General features: G+C 52.5%; 9 protein-coding genes across 9 annotated transcripts; 5 read left to right on the forward strand and 4 right to left on the reverse strand.

Annotated features, from left to right (window-relative positions):
- Positions 1 to 275: 275 nt before the first annotated feature.
- On the forward strand, positions 276 to 815 carry LTS14_000943 (uncharacterized protein; the record flags this gene model as incomplete). Its single annotated transcript, XM_064833652.1, has 1 exon — positions 276 to 815. One exon carries the CDS (start codon positions 276 to 278, stop codon positions 813 to 815), a length of 540 nt encoding a protein of 179 aa, XP_064698613.1.
- A 912-nt stretch (positions 816 to 1,727) lies between these two features.
- On the forward strand, positions 1,728 to 3,093 carry LTS14_000944 (uncharacterized protein; the record flags this gene model as incomplete). The annotated part of the gene is made up of 3 exons (XM_064833653.1): positions 1,728 to 2,207; positions 2,692 to 2,837; positions 2,889 to 3,093. The coding sequence occupies 3 exons, from the start codon at positions 1,728 to 1,730 to the stop codon at positions 3,091 to 3,093; spliced, it is 831 nt and encodes a 276-aa protein (XP_064698614.1).
- A 181-nt stretch (positions 3,094 to 3,274) lies between these two features.
- LTS14_000945 (uncharacterized protein) lies at positions 3,275 to 4,054 on the reverse strand (the record flags this gene model as incomplete). Its single annotated transcript, XM_064833654.1, has 1 exon — positions 3,275 to 4,054. The coding sequence occupies one exon, from the start codon at positions 4,052 to 4,054 to the stop codon at positions 3,275 to 3,277; it is 780 nt and encodes a 259-aa protein (XP_064698615.1).
- Positions 4,055 to 4,449: 395 nt separating this feature from the next.
- SDA1 (Severe Depolymerization of Actin) lies at positions 4,450 to 6,870 on the forward strand (the record flags this gene model as incomplete). Its single annotated transcript, XM_064833655.1, has 2 exons — positions 4,450 to 6,761; positions 6,798 to 6,870. The coding sequence occupies 2 exons, from the start codon at positions 4,450 to 4,452 to the stop codon at positions 6,868 to 6,870; spliced, it is 2,385 nt and encodes a 794-aa protein (XP_064698616.1).
- Positions 6,871 to 7,603: 733 nt separating this feature from the next.
- Positions 7,604 to 8,539, forward strand: LTS14_000947 (uncharacterized protein; the record flags this gene model as incomplete). Its single annotated transcript, XM_064833656.1, has 2 exons — positions 7,604 to 7,698; positions 7,759 to 8,539. The coding sequence occupies 2 exons, from the start codon at positions 7,604 to 7,606 to the stop codon at positions 8,537 to 8,539; spliced, it is 876 nt and encodes a 291-aa protein (XP_064698617.1).
- Positions 8,540 to 9,592: 1,053 nt separating this feature from the next.
- Positions 9,593 to 9,859, forward strand: LTS14_000948 (uncharacterized protein; the record flags this gene model as incomplete). Its single annotated transcript, XM_064833657.1, has 2 exons — positions 9,593 to 9,683; positions 9,729 to 9,859. The coding sequence occupies 2 exons, from the start codon at positions 9,593 to 9,595 to the stop codon at positions 9,857 to 9,859; spliced, it is 222 nt and encodes a 73-aa protein (XP_064698618.1).
- A 396-nt stretch (positions 9,860 to 10,255) lies between these two features.
- GTR2 (GTP-binding protein gtr2) lies at positions 10,256 to 11,405 on the reverse strand (the record flags this gene model as incomplete). The annotated part of the gene is made up of 2 exons (XM_064833658.1): positions 10,256 to 11,063; positions 11,122 to 11,405. The coding sequence occupies 2 exons, from the start codon at positions 11,403 to 11,405 to the stop codon at positions 10,256 to 10,258; spliced, it is 1,092 nt and encodes a 363-aa protein (XP_064698619.1).
- A 1,346-nt stretch (positions 11,406 to 12,751) lies between these two features.
- LTS14_000950 (uncharacterized protein) lies at positions 12,752 to 15,270 on the reverse strand (the record flags this gene model as incomplete). The annotated part of the gene is made up of 5 exons (XM_064833659.1): positions 12,752 to 12,951; positions 13,006 to 13,444; positions 13,498 to 14,430; positions 14,492 to 14,596; positions 14,653 to 15,270. 5 exons carry the CDS (start codon positions 15,268 to 15,270, stop codon positions 12,752 to 12,754), a joined length of 2,295 nt encoding a protein of 764 aa, XP_064698620.1.
- A 1,279-nt stretch (positions 15,271 to 16,549) lies between these two features.
- DUS1 (tRNA dihydrouridine synthase) lies at positions 16,550 to 18,280 on the reverse strand (the record flags this gene model as incomplete). The annotated part of the gene is made up of 1 exon (XM_064833660.1): positions 16,550 to 18,280. One exon carries the CDS (start codon positions 18,278 to 18,280, stop codon positions 16,550 to 16,552), a length of 1,731 nt encoding a protein of 576 aa, XP_064698621.1.
- Between the last annotated feature and the right edge of the window lie 1,218 nt (positions 18,281 to 19,498).

Consider the following 19,498-nt stretch of genomic DNA (forward strand, 5'->3'; position numbering starts at 1 on the left):
TGTATACGAGAGATATGGCTCCCAAGGATGTATGACCTTAAGCGGTGCATAGATAGTTCCAAAATGCACGTTGGGCTAAAAGCTCTGGTCCAAGCTCAATCTGAAGTGAAGTCCCCACCTCGAATACAACATGTACACAATCTCGCCAGGCTATAGACTGGCCAACAAATCGATACCAAGCGCAGCTCATCCTGTATTCTTATGATAGTCGTCTGAGGCCAAGACCAAGCTCGCACTCTGTCAACGGCACCACCCTCCCACCACTTGACTGCATCATGGCCGCCGAACCCACCATCCCAATGCCTCCTCACGAGCTGGAAGCCATCGAACACATCGACAACAGCCTCGTCTTCCCATCTTTCACCTCAGCAACAGCCTGGAACCTTGGTGTGGCATTAAGAACGAAGCTCTTAGCCTTTGCGAAGCCTTGTGTGATCGACATCAGTCTAGCCCACGGCAACCATTGCCTCTTCCACGCCGTCACACATCCCGGCACCACCCCTGATAACGATAGTTGGGTTTCACGGAAACGGAATACGGTCTTACGATGGGGTAATTCGACGTGGTATGCGCATAACAAGTTCAAGGGTGACGAGGCGGCTTTTGCGGCGAAATTCTCGCTGGGGACGAGTGCTGGGAGTTATGCTATGCATGGTGGTGGGTGGCCGGTTAGGGTGCAGGGGGTTGCCGGGTTGGTGGCGGTGGTAGTTGTGAGTGGGTTGAAGCAGGAGCAGGATCATGGGATTATTGTGCAGACCGTGGGGGAGATGTTGGAGGAGATGGGGGTGGAGGTTGAGAAGAAGAAGGAGGATTGAGATTTTACGTCGTGTTGTAGTCATGAATGGCAGGACACGCAGAGCCATGGAGTATACCTCGTGGCCGTGCTATGGCCCGTGCATCACAACGCCTTGAATGCTGTGGGAAGCTGTGACATGGCGATGCCACTGCGGGATGACAAGAGGTTTAGGGAGACCAATCGAGCACGGTATCGACATACTGGACCCTTCTCAGCTGTAAATACTTGGATAATGCAACAATGAATTATGGTCTTCGTATTCACCGATTGTTACTCATCGACTTCTGTTGGGTTAAGACCAAGTGGCAAGAATCGTAGAAGTATGGTCAACAATGCTACTCAGCCGAGCACACAAATCTGGGCCATGATTGAATACGGCCGAGTCTGTATCGGATTCCTGAGCTTGCCACTTGCCACTCCCGCGAGCACAATACCAAGATGAGCAGCGACGACGCGATCCGTGTTGCTACTTCCTTGGTCCGGACTGCACGGCGCTTGTGCATGCCAGTCCAAACAACGGACACTATTTCCAGCATCTCACGGACATACAGATGCACTACCATCAGCCTTCATAGCATGTATCAAGGCCCTCCTTTGACCATCAATACGACTCATCCATTATGAAGCACAGCACTCACTACCCAACATTCGGTTCCTGGCTCAAAGACGCCTGGCTTGACATACTCACCCTTCTCGCAATCGGAGGACTGGGTCTAGTCGTAGGTATACCACAGCGAAGTAAACACAGCAGTCTTCGTCGGACTAACCACTCAACTCACAGACCTTCTTCTCCCAACCTCTCTTCCCACACTCGTTCCCAATCTGGAACCAGCACGGCGAGATGGTCTACCCACAATACGACTATCCCCTCCGGTCCCAACAGATCCCGACTTGGGTTTCAGCAATAGTAGCCATCCTAGTACCTACGACCATGATGCTCCTCATGCAAATCAAAGTCCGCTCCTTCCACGACCTGAACAATGCCCTCTTCGGCCTCTTCTTCGCTCTCGCAACCACGGCCGTCATTTATTCGGTCCTGAAATGGTTCGTAGGTGGTCTACGACCTCACTTCTACGCTGTCTGCCAGCCGCGAGCCAGCGCGATACTTGAAGCACAAGCTGCCGAGCGATTGATGTGGTTCGACGTTTCCGTTTGCACGAACCGGGACAAGAGAGCTATCGTAGAAGCCATGCAATCGTTTCCATCCGGGCACACGGCAGCCAGTTTCGCCGTCGCGGTCTACACAACACTGTACTTCAACGCAAAACTCAAGATCTGGTCCGACAGCCGTGCGATCCATTGGAAATTAGTACTTTTCTGTTTACCAATACTCGGAGCGGTCATGATTGGATCGAGCATGATAATCGATGGGTCACATCACTGGTATGATGTTCTTGCTGGTGCGGCTTTGGTACGTCGATGGCGGTTGCAGCGTTCAGGATGGTGTTTGCTAGTGTGTTCGGTTGGAGGAATAATCATATTGCTTTGAGTAAGAGTAAAGGGGTGCCGAAGGAGCAGTAGTAGATACACCTAAGTCACCTACAAGTACAGTGTGAGGGCTCGTTGGTTGCTAGTCCCGCATAATTCCGCTGGTGAAGCTCTGGGCGCACGTTCGGATTAGTCCATCATGAACCATTTACATGCTGGCTATTGTCCTTCACAGCTGCGGCACTTCATCGCCATGGTGTGAGATATGTTTCCTTGCCCCAGGGCTGCAATCATGCTGATCAATTGCTGACCCGATATCGCCTGTAAGCTATCGGATATATGGCACCTCAAGCTCGACGACCCCTCTTGTCAATAACAACATCGACCATCGCAATTGTGGCCATCATCTTTTCGATATAATTCCAGAGAACAAACAGAACAGAATAGCAGTACTCCATTCCCTGAAGTCAGTTTCAACAACAGTCAACATGACCGTCTACGAGCTCCGGATCTACACAACCCTCCCCGGCCGCATGCCCAACCTCCTCGCCCGCTTTCAAGATCACACCCTCAAAATCTGGGAGAAACACGGCATCCAGCAAGTCGGATTCTGGTTCGTTCTGTCGAAACCCTATCACATCTCCGTCCACTGATTTGTTGTTAGGAACACCCTCGTCGGCCCTGACGCCAACGAACTGACTTATATCCTCAAATGGGACTCCCTAGCCGATCGCGAGAAGAAGTGGAATGCCTTTTTCGTCGACCCTGAATGGGTGCAGGCTCGAGCGGACAGTGAGAAGGATGGTGCGATCAATGCTAAGGTGTCAAGCTCGTTTCTGACGCCGACGAAATTCTCGGCTTTGCAGTAGACACTCATCATTCAAATAAGACAAGTGATGCAGCCGACCTGACTAAGCTACACCCTCCCAACCGCATGACTTTGAGCCTTCATTTGAACGTGCTACCAGCCTGCCTTGTCATCAAGTCATCTTCTCTCCGTCACAACTCGAGCTTTGCACTCTCCTCCACACCTCCAAGCCTCTGCAACATCTACCCCTCCCATTTCCTCAACGTATCCTCGGAGACCATTCTTTCCCATTCAGCAGTCTGATTTTTGGAGACCCAAACATTACGAGCACGGACTGTGACCACGCCTCCAATCGTGTCCCGCAGATTATCGAGCCCAGCCGCTGGAACATAACACAACGGTTCAGTAAGGGACAAGGAACGGTATCTATCGACCAAGAACTCGAACATGATGTCCAAGTGCTGGAGACCCTTGAGATTGTTGGCCAGACAGCGCTGCGTACTCTTCGTGAGCTTGTTGCCGTGAGATGCAGAGCAGACGAAGCTTAATGAGCGGATCGGGCGCGCTTGCTCAAGTGCAAGACCTAGTATGAAGCACTTCAGCACCATGAGCGGATTGCCGTGGGCAAGGACGAAAGTATTATCGCTATATGGGATCAGGGAGGCCTCGATGTGGACTTGACGGCATGTCTGTAGGAGGCTGAGGTTAAGTCGTCGTTCTGTCGAGCCAAGCTTTTCTTTGCCCTTTTGGCTTCGGAGTATGTCGACGCATGTGACCTTCTGCTCCAGCATGGAGGCTTGGCAAGGTTCGTGCTCACTATTGTAAGCTGGCGGTATTCGTTGGTCCCCCGAGTCTGGATACGCTTCTTCCACGGAATGGGCGATTTCGCAGATGGCGTCGCGGACTCTTGAAGCAAAAGGCAGCCCATTGGAAGAGATACCCATGATATGGATGAGATTACCAGCCAGCGCAAACCTCCAGATTCGGTTCCGGATCTCTGGAGGTAGTTGCAGCCCGACCATGCGTCTTAAATGGTATCCTGGGGTGGGACGTCCAGTGACGCTTTCCTGCCATCTTGTGATTCACGAGCTGGTGGGCCACTGCAACAATCTCCACAAGTCTGGACGAACTTCTCACCAAGTCATGCTTGATCGCGTGGAGTTCAACGGATGAACTCGGCTACAGCACTGGATGAAGCCCGAGAACTTTTGCAGGTGTCATGATATGGAGGTCTGTTGCGGGTCTGTGTTGCTTTGGTGATTGTTCTTGGAAGGCACGACATCGGGAAAGAGGATCTTATCTTATCTCCGATCTCGAACTTCAATCTACAAGCTAGAATAATTAGAGAAATCTCCAGGCACATTTTCGCGTGCTCGAGGAATAATTGACGATCACACGTTCGTTCATCGTCGCCACCATGAAACGCAAACTCGCCGCCCTGGAGAAGCTGGATGCTGACTTACCAGCGCTCCAGCACAAAATCCGCAACGATCCGCCCTCCTACCGCGACGACTTTGTGAACCAGTACTCGCAATACCAGTCCCTGTACGAACTCTTCGAGGCCTCACCCACCACTACAGACGACACGGGCATTGTGCGACTACGTGATCTGGTGGACTTTGTCAGCCATGTCGCCGACTGCTACCCGACACTCACCAAAGCCTTTCCGGGACAATTGATTAGATTGCTAGAACTGCACCATGCAACGCTTGAAGCAGAACTCCGAGACAAATTGGTGGGCAGTCTGGTGTTGCTGAGACGGAAAGAGGTGATAGACAGCCAAATCCTGCTGAATGTGCTATGGCCACTGCTCATATCCACCCCTTCCAAGAGCCTACGAGCGCTGCTCTTCCAGAAGATCCTGAGTGATCTACGAACAAGCAACAACAAGACGACAAATCACAAACTCAACCGCAGTGTGCAGACGACATGCTACAACCTCATCGCCTCCAATCCTGCCTCGCCCAAAGGTCTCTGGGCTGTGAAACTCACGCGCGAACTGTGGAAACGTCAAGTCTGGACCGATGGAAAGGCAGTCAGTATCATGGAAGCTGCCGCGCTATGTCAAGACGCCAAGGTAGTCACGGGTGGTGTGCGCTTCTTCTTGGGAGGCGATCAAGAGCGCGAGGAAGCGGCAGACGATGATAGCGAGGCTGAAGACACCGTGGATGTCAGGAAGTTGAAGCACCAAGCTGGTATCAATAAAAAGAGCTCCAAGCGAAACAAGGAAGTCCGTGATGCGACGAAGAAAGTCAAGAGGCAAGAGAAGAAGAAGAATGCACCTCATCCTCTCAACTTCAGCGCCCTGCATTTATTACATGATCCTCAAGGCTTTGCAGAGAAGTTATTCCAGCAGCATCTTCAGCCTGCTCAGCCGAAAGTGAAGTTGAATCTGGATCAGAAGCTGCTGGTGCTTAACCTTGTCAGTCGGCTAGTGGGTCTGCATAAGCTCACGCTCATCTCGCTCTACTCGTACTTCTTGAAGTATTTGTCACCGCGACAGCCTTCGGTCACTTCCTTCCTGGCTAGTCTAGCGCAGGCGACACATAGTCTGGTTCCACCAGATGCGCTGGAACCCTTGGTCCAAAAGATCGCGAATGAGTTTGTGTCGGAGGCTGCGGCGTCAGAGGTGGCGAGTGCGGGTCTGAACGGCATTCGGGAAGTTTGTGTACGGCAACCTCTGGCTATGAACGAGACATTACTACAAGATCTGGTGCAGTACCGGAAGTCGAAAGACAAGGGCGTACAGATGGCTGCGCGAGGTTTGCTATCATTGTACCGCGACGTGGGCGCAGAGATGCTGAAGAAGCGTGATCGCGGTCGGGATGCAGCGCTTAAGCTGCGAGCACAGAACACGCAAGAAGGCGGCATTGAGGCAGCGAGGAGGTTCGGACAGGTTGATGAAGGAGGAATTGAGGGTCTGGATCTACTGGAGAAGTGGAAGGAGGAGCAGGGTTTGGACGAGGATGAAGATGAGGCGAAGGGGTGGGAGAATTGGGATGCGGAGAGTGATGATAGTGAGAGTAGTGGCGGGTGGATCAATGTTGAGAGTGAGGGTGAAGATATTGATGTCAGTGATTCCGAGGATGAGAAGGAGAGGAAGAAGGATGTCGAGAAAGCAAAGAAACAGAAGCTTCCTGAAGCCAAAGACGATGAGAAAGAAAACGTCGACGATGCAGAAACGACCTCCCGCGCTACAGCCTCCCTCGAACCCGAAGCCGCCGTCAAAAGAGAAGAACAGCGCATCTCCAAACTTGCCACCACCCGCATCCTCACCCCAGCCGACCTAACCAAACTCAAAGAACTCCAACAATCCGCCGCCATAACCGCCAACCTTCCTTCGGCCAAACGCCGCAAACTCGCCGTCCAAGCCGCCGCCGCCAACGCTGCCCGCCACGCCGACGACGCCGTCACCGCATCTGACATCGCCGGCCTGGCCAAACTCAGCGCGGGCAAAGCGACAAAAGAAGAACGTGTTGCACTCGCCCGCGGAGTCCGAGATGGAGTGGAGGCGGAGAAGAACGATCATAGGAGTACGACTGCGAGGAGGAAGGAGAAGAAGGCGAGTGAGGGCAAGTCGACGACGAATAAGGAGAAGGCGCGGAAGAAGAATTTTATGATGACGTTGGGCAAAGCGAAGAGGAAGGGGAAGAGGAGTTTGGTGGAGCAAAGGGGGATTTTGAAGGCGCATGTCGAAAGGGGGAAGAGGGGGGGGAGGAAGGGGAATAAGTAGGTTGGTCTGTAAGGAGGGTATGTGTGCTTAAGATATGTGGGGGCTACGATAGTCAACCTTGGTCAAGAAGGTTGGGTGGGTGGGTGGTATATCAAGCCATCTTGACTAATAGACCACGAGGTCCATGGTGCAATTGATCAATGACGAAGATGTTCTGCTTTTGATCAATGAACCAAAGTGGTCAAGGTGAATGGTAGTCAGCTCCTACCCAACCACGAAATTTTAGCATTCGCAGGGATTCGAATAAATCCGCTAGCCACGCACCAAAGCCTTGACCATACGACGACGATTGCCTCAACCAAGCACAGCATCAAGTGACCATAAGCTTCCTACGCAACCAAGCACTCCTCAGTCACTTCCATGCTCGACTGTTACGAGCACCAAAGTCATGACCCTCATGCCTAGGATCTAGTCTGCGAACTCCTTTGATCATCCGTTCCCGAGAATATTGGATTGCTTGCTCAAAGATCATCCGTTCCCGAGAATATTGGATTGCTTGCTCAAAGGCGGTAGATCTGTTGCAGCAAACATGTATCCAAAGACTGTATTATCCTATATCAGTCGGACAGCTTCCTGCCATGTGAATGCTGGATCTGGGTGGCTGTTGGAACGGAGCTACTCACGATGTGAATGCTGGGTCCCCATGGCTGTCACAAGTGCACGCATTCATACGAAATTGCGCTAATGTTGCACTAGCTGCCGAGTCATGTATATATTCCCTGCCTCGTTCTTGGAAACACACACATCCTTCTTGACTGTCCACCTCCACCTACAAATTCTTTCTATCGCACTTCGGCTCTTCCTGGCTCCACGCACAATGAGCTCAACTCTACGCAAGATGGCAGAGGACATGGTTCAAACTAAAAAGGCTATTAAGCCCACGAAGGTATTGCCTGCTGGGCACGATGGGCTTCCCAAGCGGCTACAGAAAATGTGAGTCAAAGCACATACTCGAGTCTTACAGACTTGCACACTAACAGTACTATTGCGAAGCTATGCAAAGAACGCACAGAAGTCCCGGCTACTCGATCTACCACCCGAGCTTCGGACTCGGGTTTGGAGCTTCGTCCTCTGCGGCCACACCATCCATTTGCCAGGATACCAGAACGGACCTCGACACCAAATCTGCAAATGCGACACCCCAGACTCCGAACTTCTAGAACGACTGCGTGCGCAAATTCACGTGAAGGACCTTTACCCGGAGAGGGATCTCTACGCAAAATGCCATGCCGACTGCACTCCCGGCCGCGGCGCCCATTACGATAGCGGCCGCAGACTATCAACAGCGATCCTGCAGGTCTGCCGACAGATCCATGAAGAAGCCGCGCTTCTGCCTTTCCATGGCAACATCTTCGCTGCTGCTAGTCTTACCTCACTGGCCTCTTTTGCCCAACATCTGCTTATGGAACAAGCTCGCGCTATCGTTGAGATCGTCATTTACACCCACGAAACATATGACCCAAACACCAAGACAATGGCGAAGACCTTGGTGACCAGGTTGCGAGGGGTGGAGAAGCTGACGATCTTCAAGCCTGCTAGAGACGCATATAGGTACTCGAGCCTTAGTGGCGTCGACATGGTTATGGAGCGGCAGCACCTAGCGAACTGTCTGAAGGAGATTCAAATCGCGGATGTCAAGATCGTAGCTTACGATGTCGATTATCGGCGACGCGGGGTCCGTGATTGGGGCATGTCCATGCTGGAGCTGCGCGAGTGGGAAGCTGGTGTTGAGAAGGCGTTTCACGATGCGTGCTACTGGGGTGAAGATGCTTGATTGGCAATTTTCCTACAATAGCTGACTGACTCCATGTGTTGATCGTGGGATTTTGGGTTAAATGTTTGGGCTATACAGAAGGAAGCTTGCACCTGGTTGATATTCGCTAGTAGACGGCTGTAATTCATGGCGTGTAGTACAATGAAAACTGCATGTATGGGAAAGGTCAGTTCGAAGACTTGGCTGCATGTGACAATACCACATTCACTCGAAAGCGCGCTAGATCCAAAGTCTCCTTCCTAGCGTGCTTGCCCAACTATACATGTGAGATATGCACCCTACGACCCCACCTGCCGCTCGCTCTTACCTCCTCACAGTGACACAAACAGCTTCAGTCCATGCCGCTTTTTCTTCAGCGGCCATCACATTGCGACTCAACCACGGACATGGAGCAGCAACCTGCAGCAGAGAAACAACGCATGCCGATCAAAGTGCTCACTGATGACGGCCGTGACACTTTCAAAGAGCTGCAAGCAATGTGGGTGAACTACAGACCCGACTTCTTGTCCGTATACTGACTTGACTGCGCCGCGCAGCTACAACACAAACGCTACTGCATCGCCTCTGCTCCGCTTACCGCCAGAGCTACGCCTACAAATCTGGAAGCTGGTGCTTGACGGCCATGTTATCCACTTGCAGCCCAAAGGCAAGCACACAATATGCCAAAGCAACGTTGACGATTTCGAGCTTGCCAAGAGCCTGAAGGCAGTGAACGACGGACAGCCGAAGCGTCGGCCTTCTTACAATGATCATCATGCTGTTTGCAAGAATCAGCACTACCGGACGACGGGTACACCAACAATTCCTTTGAGGCTGCTGCAAGTGGCACGGCAAATTCATCAGGAGGCTGCGCTTCTTCCTTACTGCGAAAATACGTTCACAGCCGGACCCGTGATGGATCTCGCAGACTTCGCTGCATGCCTCATTTCTGACCACGCCCGTTCGATGCGTAGAGTAGTAATTCATCACACGCTTCCCAGCCAACCTGTCGCTTGGCTAGCACACCTTAAGATCTGAGGCAGTCGACTGTCAGGGGTCAAGAAGCTTGCAGTCATGCGGGAGACTGTTGGGAGATCTCCACAGTTGCCAGAGGGACACGGTGGTGATGTCCCCCCTTTCAAGGTGGCCCCCAAAAAGGTCCTGGGTAAGCCGCGGGAGACGGTGAGGACAAGCGATGTCACGGTCGCAGCGTATCACGTACCCATCATGGGGCCGTACCGTGTTCTCGAGTGGTCCATTGTGTCGAGGAGTGAGTTGCAAGAATGGGAGAGCAGTATTCGAAAGTCGATCTCTGATGCCTGGGAGCTCGATGAGGAGTAACCAATTCGGATCAGGGGAAGCATGGACTCGGCGGGACTGATAATTTTCGACTTCTACTCGATCTTTGACGGAATGATGCCTCGAGCACACTAATGAGCTTGGGTCACACACAGCACTATACCGTGAGACTGAAGAGGCCTCGTATGACGTACCATCAGCTGTGCAGGTTGATCATGTGGCTTTGGTAGTATTGCGACATAATGATTGGATATTACCGGTGGATTGTGCCAGCGATTCTACACTTTAAATACCTGTAGCAGTGCATCCTGCAATATACCGACATTATAGTCGATCAGAGCCCGTCGGCGGATTGTACTACCTTTGCCCATGACGCAGAGTAGTGTGAGATGCCTGAGCACAAGTTAGTATTGAGGTCCAGAAGCATCTCGATGGTACTCACTCGTCAACCTCCCGTGCGTATACATAAGTCTCGCCACTCGGATCCAGCGTCACCGTGCTCTCGTTGATACTGTCGCCACTTGCCACCGAGCCACCTTCTTCATTGTCTTCTCGGCTATGCCACCCATAGATTTGCTTGATGTCCACAATTACATCGATGTAATCAGAACAGACCTCGTAATCTCTCAAGAACGTTGGACTAGCATCGGTAGCCACATAAATCTTGCTCCCGACATCGAACAAGTACGCCTTCTGTATTCTGCAAGTCGAGCAGAGCTTATTCAGCAAAGTCTCCATAGCTGGTAGTTGTGGCAGCAGCTTCTGTACAACCTTGCTCATTGCCTCGAAAATACTATGATCGAAGATGCTGGTCTGGTAGTAGCTGACACTACGATCGCCATGACCAAGATCGCTGAGCTCGTCCTGGACCCGTTGTCGCACTTCCCGGAATGTATCATATTTATACTCTTCGCTCAGGCCGTCGATCTTGTGTATGAAGATCTCAAAGTTGATGCGAGGGTAGTGCTCAGACAAGAACACCGCCGTCTCGATCAGCGCAGCTATGCTGGCGAGATATTCGTCCTGGACGTCTAGGACCCAGATCACGGCTCCTGCGTTTGAAAAGAGAGGTTGATGATCCAGTTCCGACGAGTCAAGTGTTAGATGAGAAGGTATCTCAGCCGTATCGATCGTCGTGAAAGTCCGCAGGCTCGTCTGCTCGACTTTCGTCGTTGGTTCTAAGAACAAGGTATCGGCAGGCGACAGTTTCTGGAACACCACTTTCTGCACCGATGACTTGCCGCTTCTGTAGACATCATAGGTCAGTATTTGTAGCGAATAGAAGGTCGGAAGGAGTCACACACTTCTTCAGCCCCATGAACAGAATCTTCGGGTTTCCCTTCCTGCGGACATGATGTCCTCGATCGCTACTCGACTCATAGCTCGTCCTGGTCGATTCATCATGTTGTTGTTGCTGTTGTAAATACTGTGTCAACAAGTCGTGCTGCCGAGGCGAGCTTTGCGTAGAAGCACTAGAGCTCGTATGAGAAAGGCTTGAAGCAGTGGCAAAGTGTAACTCGAATGGATTGCGCTGAGGCACAGGTGTAGGAGATGGGCTGAGAATGTTCTCAGAGAACAGCGTCCGCATGATGAGTGCTGTTCAGATCGATGAAGTCAGAAACAGACTTCGACACTGTAGGTGGGAGATGCATGTAGGGTGATATGATAAGTGCATGTCGCTGTCGACCTGTTCTTGCCATCGTCTATCGTCGCACGAGACGTTTGAAAACTGGTAGGGAGACTTACACGAGACAGCACCACGATCTATCACATACCACGAACCCAGCATCCGCGACGCCACTCAAGCACAGTACCACCCATGGTCCCAGTAAAAAGATGCGCAAAATCGAAGGATAGAGCCCAGTGCAATGTGTAGCGTCATCCTCGCGGCATATAAGAGAACCAATGCCCAACCCATGACCAGGGCCAAGAAGAAAGAACAATCAATCACTCACCTCCATACCGACATCATCCGCCGGGCCTCCCATGCCGCCCGCGCCACACCCACGATTTCCCTCCCAACGGCCAAGAGCCTTGCAGTAGGACCTTGCAGCGGTAAGAGATGGGACGACCACACCGCTATTCCTGCCGTCGATCCGCGGGCAAGAGATCAGGTCTTCCGTCCGGATAGGTCCTCGCAACGACTCACGATCGCAGTGCGAGCAGAGTAAAACAAAGCGACAGGCGCAGCGTGGCGGTTGCCTATCCGTACTGTCGAAGATCCGGGACTTGCATGCAGCGGGTTCGTAGGGCCGGAAGCACTTGTCCAGTCCCACGTTATCGTGTACCACACACAGTCACCTTTTACACGAACGAACAGTCTCTCTGCAAGATATGCGTGCCACGTTGTTCGCGGGTCCACGGGGTGGTGGTAGTCAAAGCTGACACGAAGTCGTGGGGTGTGCACAGGAGGTGGTGTGCGATCTATCGTCGAAGGTTGAAGGAAAGCAAGTTCTTGGCGTGGGACATCTTCCTCATGAAACAGTCAACCTCGCCTCTACTCCCATACATCATCTTCGGACTCAATTACGACCGTAGATACATGCTATCATCATCGCAAACCTTATCTACTAAATGTCCCTACCTTTCCATCTCCTCGCACCACTGATAAGTAGTTATAGATAAAATGCTTCTGTGCACTTGAGTCGTGAGGTTTTTTCCTCCACTTGAATACCAATAATCCGTCGTCCAAAGGCGCAAGCTGTGTACTGGCCACCTTGCTGCAGTCCTCGCTCGCCTGCTCGACGAGTTTGTCCCTGGTGAGATTACTCCCATAGCCATCACTCGTAGGAGAAATCACCGCATCTACAATATCCAAAGATGTCCGCCCACCCATTACCGCCAGTGCTTAGCTGGCTACATCACGACCATTGCCACTCTGCCTCACGCTCGATATGCAACGGGTCCTAGAAGACTTGCACGGCCGCAGATCCTTTACCTGAAGCGAGCAGAGCAACGACCCATGACCTCGCCTTGGCAAACGAGCTCGGCGTTGAACTCAGAACCATCGAGGGTGAGGTAGATGTCGAAATAGACGCGGTAGAAAGTGCCTTGTGGGGTATCCATGCGCTCGAAGTCCTTCTCGAGGTTCTTTCGGCTGAGATCGGAGGTGAGAGTGACGACTTCCTTGATGCCTGTGGGATCATGTCAGCTTCGATCCGCAATACTCGAGTACGAATGCAACTCACGTGGATCCTTGGTATACTCAGGGCAGACGTCCTCGTCGCAAGCATAAAGCACATCCTCATACATGAGCGTAGCACCAGGCGCCACCTGCCTGAAGAACGAGACCTTGACTGGCTCGCCAATCTTGACTCTTTGTCCCTTCTGCACGAAGATCTGCCTAGTGTACTTGCAACGATCCTTGCCGTCCAGGGAGGGAACACGGTACTGCTCAGGATGGTGGCCCTCTTTGAATGGCTGTAGGGTAGCCATGAGGTAATGTCTTCGGGCAACACGAGAAGTGATGACACGTTCGGTGATACCGGCCGTGACGGCACCCTTGACGATAGCGGCCACGGAGTCCATAGGTCGGACGACCTTGTTTTGGAATTGTGGCGGCACGTGCAGCTTAATTTGCTGGAAGAGATATTCTGATGCGCCGAAACCACCAACAACCAGCACGTTCTGCAACTGATTAGCTTTGAAGATTAAGCGCTAGAATGTACTCATGCACTCACCTGTAGTAGCCTGTTCTGTGCCTGGATCGCAATGATCTGGTTCCTAACCAGCTCCAGAATCCTGTTCACCACAGGCTCGAAGCACTGCAGAATCTCCTCGTTCGTGAACGTCATGTAACCCTCCTCGATGCCAGCCTCTGGGAATTCAGCCTCAATACCAACATCCACAGCCCACTTTTGTCCGTTGTTTCGGAAATCTGCTTTTATTCTGTTCTCAAAGTCCATGATACACTTGGCGTAGACCTTTCCAGCAGTCTTCGAGCCATCAGGCAGCTTCATCTTCCTGATCTTCGCGCGAAGAATGTTGGAGAAATTTCTGTTCAGCGCAGTGGAACCGCAGGAGTCACCAGAACCGGCTGTACATTCTGCGACTGTGAACGGCGATTCTTCCTCGACCTCGTATGCGATCAAATCGACTGTACCACCACCGCAATCAACGATGAGTACGGCATCGTGTACCTTCAAGTTGAGCAGTCCAGTCTTCGAACAGAACATGGCAGCGGCTTCTGGCTCGGTGATCAAAGTCAAGCGGTTATCATTCTCATCGCGCAGAAAGCCAGCCTGGATAGCAGCAGCTCTTGTCGCAGCCTTACCAGCATCGTTCCAGATAGCTGGCACAGTCAAGAAGTACCGAATATTGCGTTCTTCTCGGTTGAACACCTCTCCCAAAGTCTTCTGTAGCTGGTTGCGCATTGCTTGGCGAAGCTTGAAAAGGTAATCGGCGGCGACATCGATCTCCGACTTTCCTGGTGGAAGTGGTGGCAGGTTGATAGGGTCTATGTAGGTGTTGCCGCTCATCATTAGCTGCAGCTTGAACCATTCGACTTTTTGCACGCCTGGCTTTGGGTAGCCGGTGGGCGCAAGCGCTTCGGCAATATCGGGACCCCATCCTACTACCTGTTGGTGTTGGTCGTAGTAGAGGACGGTGGGAATCTGTGAACAGAAGGCAATGTTAGTATGCCGTCCAGCTCGAGCTCGTATGGCACATGCGCACCTTCTGTTTCGTCTGTGTGCCAGCACCAGGCCATTCGACGATGATGTCTTCTTTCGCTTCGGTGTTCGTGGCGAAGGCGAATGCCACACCTGAAAAGGTGGTGCCCTGTATCGTGAATGTTAGCTGTACGCTGCGGTGGTTTATATGGCTCTGTCACGCACAAAATCAATGCCAACAATAAGCTGAGCTTTGCTCCGTTGGCTACCTTCAACTTCTGCTGGTCGGCCGTACATCGCTTGCTGCTGAGGCTGACCGTAGCCGCCAGGATTGTACTGTTGTTGCTGGCCATTCATATATCCTGGCGGCGCCGAGTGCGTCTGACCGTACATTTGCTGCTGGTGAGGCGGCGCATACTGCATACCACCGCCGCCGGTGTTGATAGGAGGAGGCATGGGAGAGTTCGGTCTGCCTTGGTTAGAAGCAGGCGCACCGAGATTGTTGTTATTCGCGTACTGATATGACGGCGGCCGTCCGAGCGGCTGTTGTCCGCCTTGCTGTGGGTTCATCGCAAGCGACGTTGTCGAAGCGTTCGTGCTTGGGATGGCAGCTGTGCCCTGCGGTGTCGGTGCGGGAGCTGCAGAAGAGGTGATGGAGGAGGCAGAGGCGTTCGAGGCCGCGGTCGGCGTGGCCGTGCCGTTGGTGGTGGCAGCGGCGGTGGAGGAAGTGATAGGCGGGGAGAGGTTGGTGCTGGAGGCAGTCGCTTGCGAATTGACAGACTGGTTCGACGATCGTCGTGTCGAGCCAACTAGTCTTTTAAAACGCTGGTTCATCGAAGACATGGAAACATAGCCCCCAGTCTTGTACAGACAACTGTGCAGCGTTCGGGATCCACGCAGCGCAGCCTATCTGACTTGGTCAGCCCTGAACCGCGGATGCACCTGGCGAAAGGCTTTTCACAGCTGCGGGCAGACTAAGATGTCTCTGGCAGGCGCACAAGAGAGAGTACCGGGACTTGGCAGGTCGAAGGGACAGCCCAAGCAGGCTGATTAGTGGGGAGACACTTACAAGCACAGTAGCACGGATGTCACTCTAGCAGACAGACAGACAGGTCTAGCACACGGTCCAAGGTCGTCCTCGCGCTTCCACACAAGCGGGCGAGTGCACAAGGCGGTAAGGTGGGCAGAGCGGGCAACGAAAGTGTTGGTGCCGGCCACTAATGCCCATCAGCCTCACAATGGATAACGCTGGAGCTTGGCGCTTCAGTTTGGGGGCAAGCGGCAACTGTTTCCAACGTTTTTCAATATTCCAATGCACGCCACGCCATTATTCGGCCTGATATCACTCTATCTCGGCTGCTTGCCATCTACATTCTTATGTACATCACCCGGCCATTGAGACCTACCCTAAGCGATAGCATGGGAACACATACAGCTCTGCGCAACCGTGGCTCGAACAAATCGTCCTTAGACCCGACATCTCTACTCGTACAGCAAATGCCCTGCCCTGCCAAGCTCAGCTCGTCCATCAGCACCGAGCGCTCTACCGGCAGGGCTGGACAGGCCATCGTCTGCAAGAAATCAGCATTGGCGCAGCTGAAAGATTGCCTCCTTCCTTGACCGGAACTCCTCTCAGCCAATAGTCCCTTCTTGAGCTCTTCCCGCTAGAGCCACAGCATCCCGGCGCACCACATTCCCCTTCTCGTCATGCCACGTGCAATGATAGTGGCGTTGGGGTGGCTAAGTACAAAGCACAGCCTCATATCAGAGCACTTTCGTACCGTCTCATACAGTATCTTATATGAATGATCGATGTGTCTGAGACATTTTCGGCAAAGCCCTGATGTGGTGATGGGAAGAGCGGTTATTATTAAGGTGTGGAATTCAAGCGTTACACTTTATGGAGCTGGAACATAAGTACCGTAAATCGCTGATTTATCTTGTCCTTGACTGGCCAGAATAAAAGACGAAATCACCTAGACCAAAAGATTCTGGTCGTACTACGCAGTGCAATCGTCACCATTGCTCAGCAAATATTTGCAAGTCCTGACAGTATACACACTGGAAGTTTGACTGGGCAAAGCAGAGATATCCAGATACGGGTATCGAAATTATCGCAACATCAACCACAAACCATGCCCTCCTTCGGCACCCTCAAGTCTCCTGCTGCCACTCCCTTATCGCCATCACTGAGCACTTCTCTCCTCACATCCTTCTCTACATTCTCGACTTTACCACCCGCCGCCACACCAGCGTTACGTTCCTCCTGTCTGTCCTGCTCAATCTTCCGCAGCTGCTTCTTACTAAGCTGCACACTACCCTTTTCCAGCGCCTCCTTCGGCAGAGGTCGGACATAGGGCTGGCAGACCCAGTACGGCTTCTTGCATCGTCTCACAGCTTCGGTACTGGACTCCGTATTGTCATTGTCCAGGGCCTCGGTAGCAGGTGGATCGTCTTCACTCTCCTCAAAGTCGGCAGGGTTGGCGTGGTATGCTAGCAGGCCCTCTTTGACTGCAGCTTCTGTCAAGGTGAGCATGTTCTCATACGCGTCAATGTCGCCGGCTTTGCAGCGTGCTAGAGCGTCTCGGACGGCGTGATGCTTGGAGACCAAGGAGCGTAAGATGTGAAAGCAATGTGCTTGCATTGCCACTAAGTTGGCGTTCGTCACTTTCTCGCGATTCTCCTTTTGCTTATGCTGCTCCTTGGCTTGCTGCTTCTTTTGCTGCTTCTTTGACACAGGGGCGGGAGCAGTGGCATTGGTGGCCATGCCATTCGTCCTTTTGTGGTCATCGGGTGTATCATTCGAGTCTGCTGTGGTGGAGTGATCAAACTTCTGCTTCTTTGCAGGCCGCTCATCATCCTGAGCTTCAGCCTCAGCTGTTTGCGTGAACGGCGAATCCGTAGGCAGGAATAGTGGCGCTCGTTGTGGTGGTTCTCTTCGCATAGTATGCTTGTGGATAATATCCAGATACCGCCTTAGCACAGCATCAGCTCTGTACCCTCCCTTCCCATCCCTCCCACGCCAATATTCTCTGCCCTCTTCGCCAGCAGGCGGTGGTGTGGCGAAGATGCTGGGATCGTATAGATTGCCTTCCGCAGTCATTACACCATCCACTTTCGTAGCCTCCATACACTCTTTGATATCCTCGTGCTGCAGAATGTTCCCATTAGCGAACATCACAGTGTCCGACGGTAGCTGCTCCCTCAGATATCGCAGGACAGTCCAGTCTGCAAGGCCAGTGTAATGGCCTTTCTGCTCTCTTTGCCTTCCATGGACTGTGATTATACTCGCACCTGCATCGAGAATCATCTTCGCGTACTCCAGCGTCTTCTCCTTCGTCTCTAGTATGCGCATCTTCGCCGTCACAGGAATATCAAGGTTATCGTGCAACTTTCGTATAAGCTTATGTATCGTCGTCCAATCCTCCTGCAGAAAGGCACCATAATGTCCTCTCTTCGCAATACCCTGCGGACAGCCTAGGTTCAAGTCCACCGCATCGCAGTACTTCTGCACTTGCTTCGCGCCTTCGAGCAAATGTTCAGGGTCGTTGGCGCAGAATTGTACGAAGAGTGGTCGGTCAAACTCTTCATTACCGTCAAGGTATGCCTCGCCATCCTCCTTCAGAGCCTCGAAGTGGGAGTTGCGGTACTTTGGCGACTCAGCGAAGAGCTTTGCATGGAACATGGGTGAGTAGGCGAGAATACTCCTTCGTAGATCCGGAGGCAGAAAAGATCGCGTGAGTAGTCGCCATGCAAACTCGGACTGATCGACCATGGGCGCGACGACATATTTGGGGCATCCGATACTCTCGTAGAAAGCGCGGCCATGAAGCTTAGTGGTAGTGGATGCCATGGTGGCTAGAGTACGACTGCGAACTGACGGAAAGGTGTAGGTGTAGGTGTGAGAGGAGAGTAGACCTAACTTGCTACCCTGCTCGAGACCTGCTCGAGAGCCTTTGCACAGTGCGAGGACGGAGCGCGAAGACAGCAACATCCACTTCTTGCCCCAAATCGCTGTGTACGAGTGAGTGAGGGTAGATGCTAGGAAACGAAGATTATCACAATGTCTGCGTACGGCGTACTATATGTAGAGACGTCAGAATTTCTTGCCCGATAATATGACAAACGGAAGGAGGCATCCCTTACACATGAGAACTGTTCACCGACAACTTGAATGCACGAGGACGGTGATGACCTCAGACTTCTCCCTGGAATTGCATGGTGGGAGTGGATGATGCTACTCATACGCTGCCTTTGCCGGAGCTCCGAAGCCTACGTTTGGTAGTGACAGGATCGTACAATGGCATATCATTCCATGGTTGAGCTCCGCACTTCATCAAGAACCGCTATTGCTGCATTGCAACCACAAGCCTCGAGCCACAGTTTTACTCAAGCCAGCGACGCTTCCCTCCGCTCATCGACCAGACTACCACCCCTTCGCAAACCCACTATGCTACCCCTCCCAAATGTGTGGTGCCGAAGGAGTCTTCTGCCTGGTGAGTAGCTTCTCGAGAATCGTCCTGAGCTCATCTGCCCATAGTCGGGCCATTCTCGGGCCACTTGGGCTGGGGCCCAGAGAGTAATCGACTTCCATCTGCGGTGGAACAACGACACATGAGCTATAAGGCAAGCGTCCGAAATTGCCAAGGTCATTCGCAAACCTAACTAATGCGTCTTCGTCCTTCTCTGTCAGTGCTTGCTCGAGGGAGGGCCGAGCCCGTATAGCCAGTGTCCGAATAGACGTCAACCTCTGCACGAGAACTGACCACGTACTGTGGGTTGGTTGTGGCCACCCCAGTGGAAAGAGTAAGAAGATGCTGATATGCAGAGTCCTGATGCTTTGTGCTTGTGCAGGAGCCAGCTGTCTGACGAATCGATCCAAGGCCTCCATCTTTATATCGAAGACGTTCTCTTGAAAGGGGAGCAGGGCAGCTTCCTCATGAATCTGCCTGCATACCAACAGAACCTGGACGTTGAGTCTGGCGATGAGATGAGTTGGGTAAAAGCCTGGCCGGCTTTGTTCCATGCAGCGTTCATGTTCGACGTATGGCTCATTTGCCCCGTGCGAGAC

This window comes from Recurvomyces mirabilis (assembly GCF_035927965.1).
Source record: "Recurvomyces mirabilis strain CCFEE 5264 chromosome Unknown scaffold_2, whole genome shotgun sequence".
NCBI classification, from domain to species: domain Eukaryota; kingdom Fungi; phylum Ascomycota; class Dothideomycetes; order Mycosphaerellales; family Teratosphaeriaceae; genus Recurvomyces; species Recurvomyces mirabilis.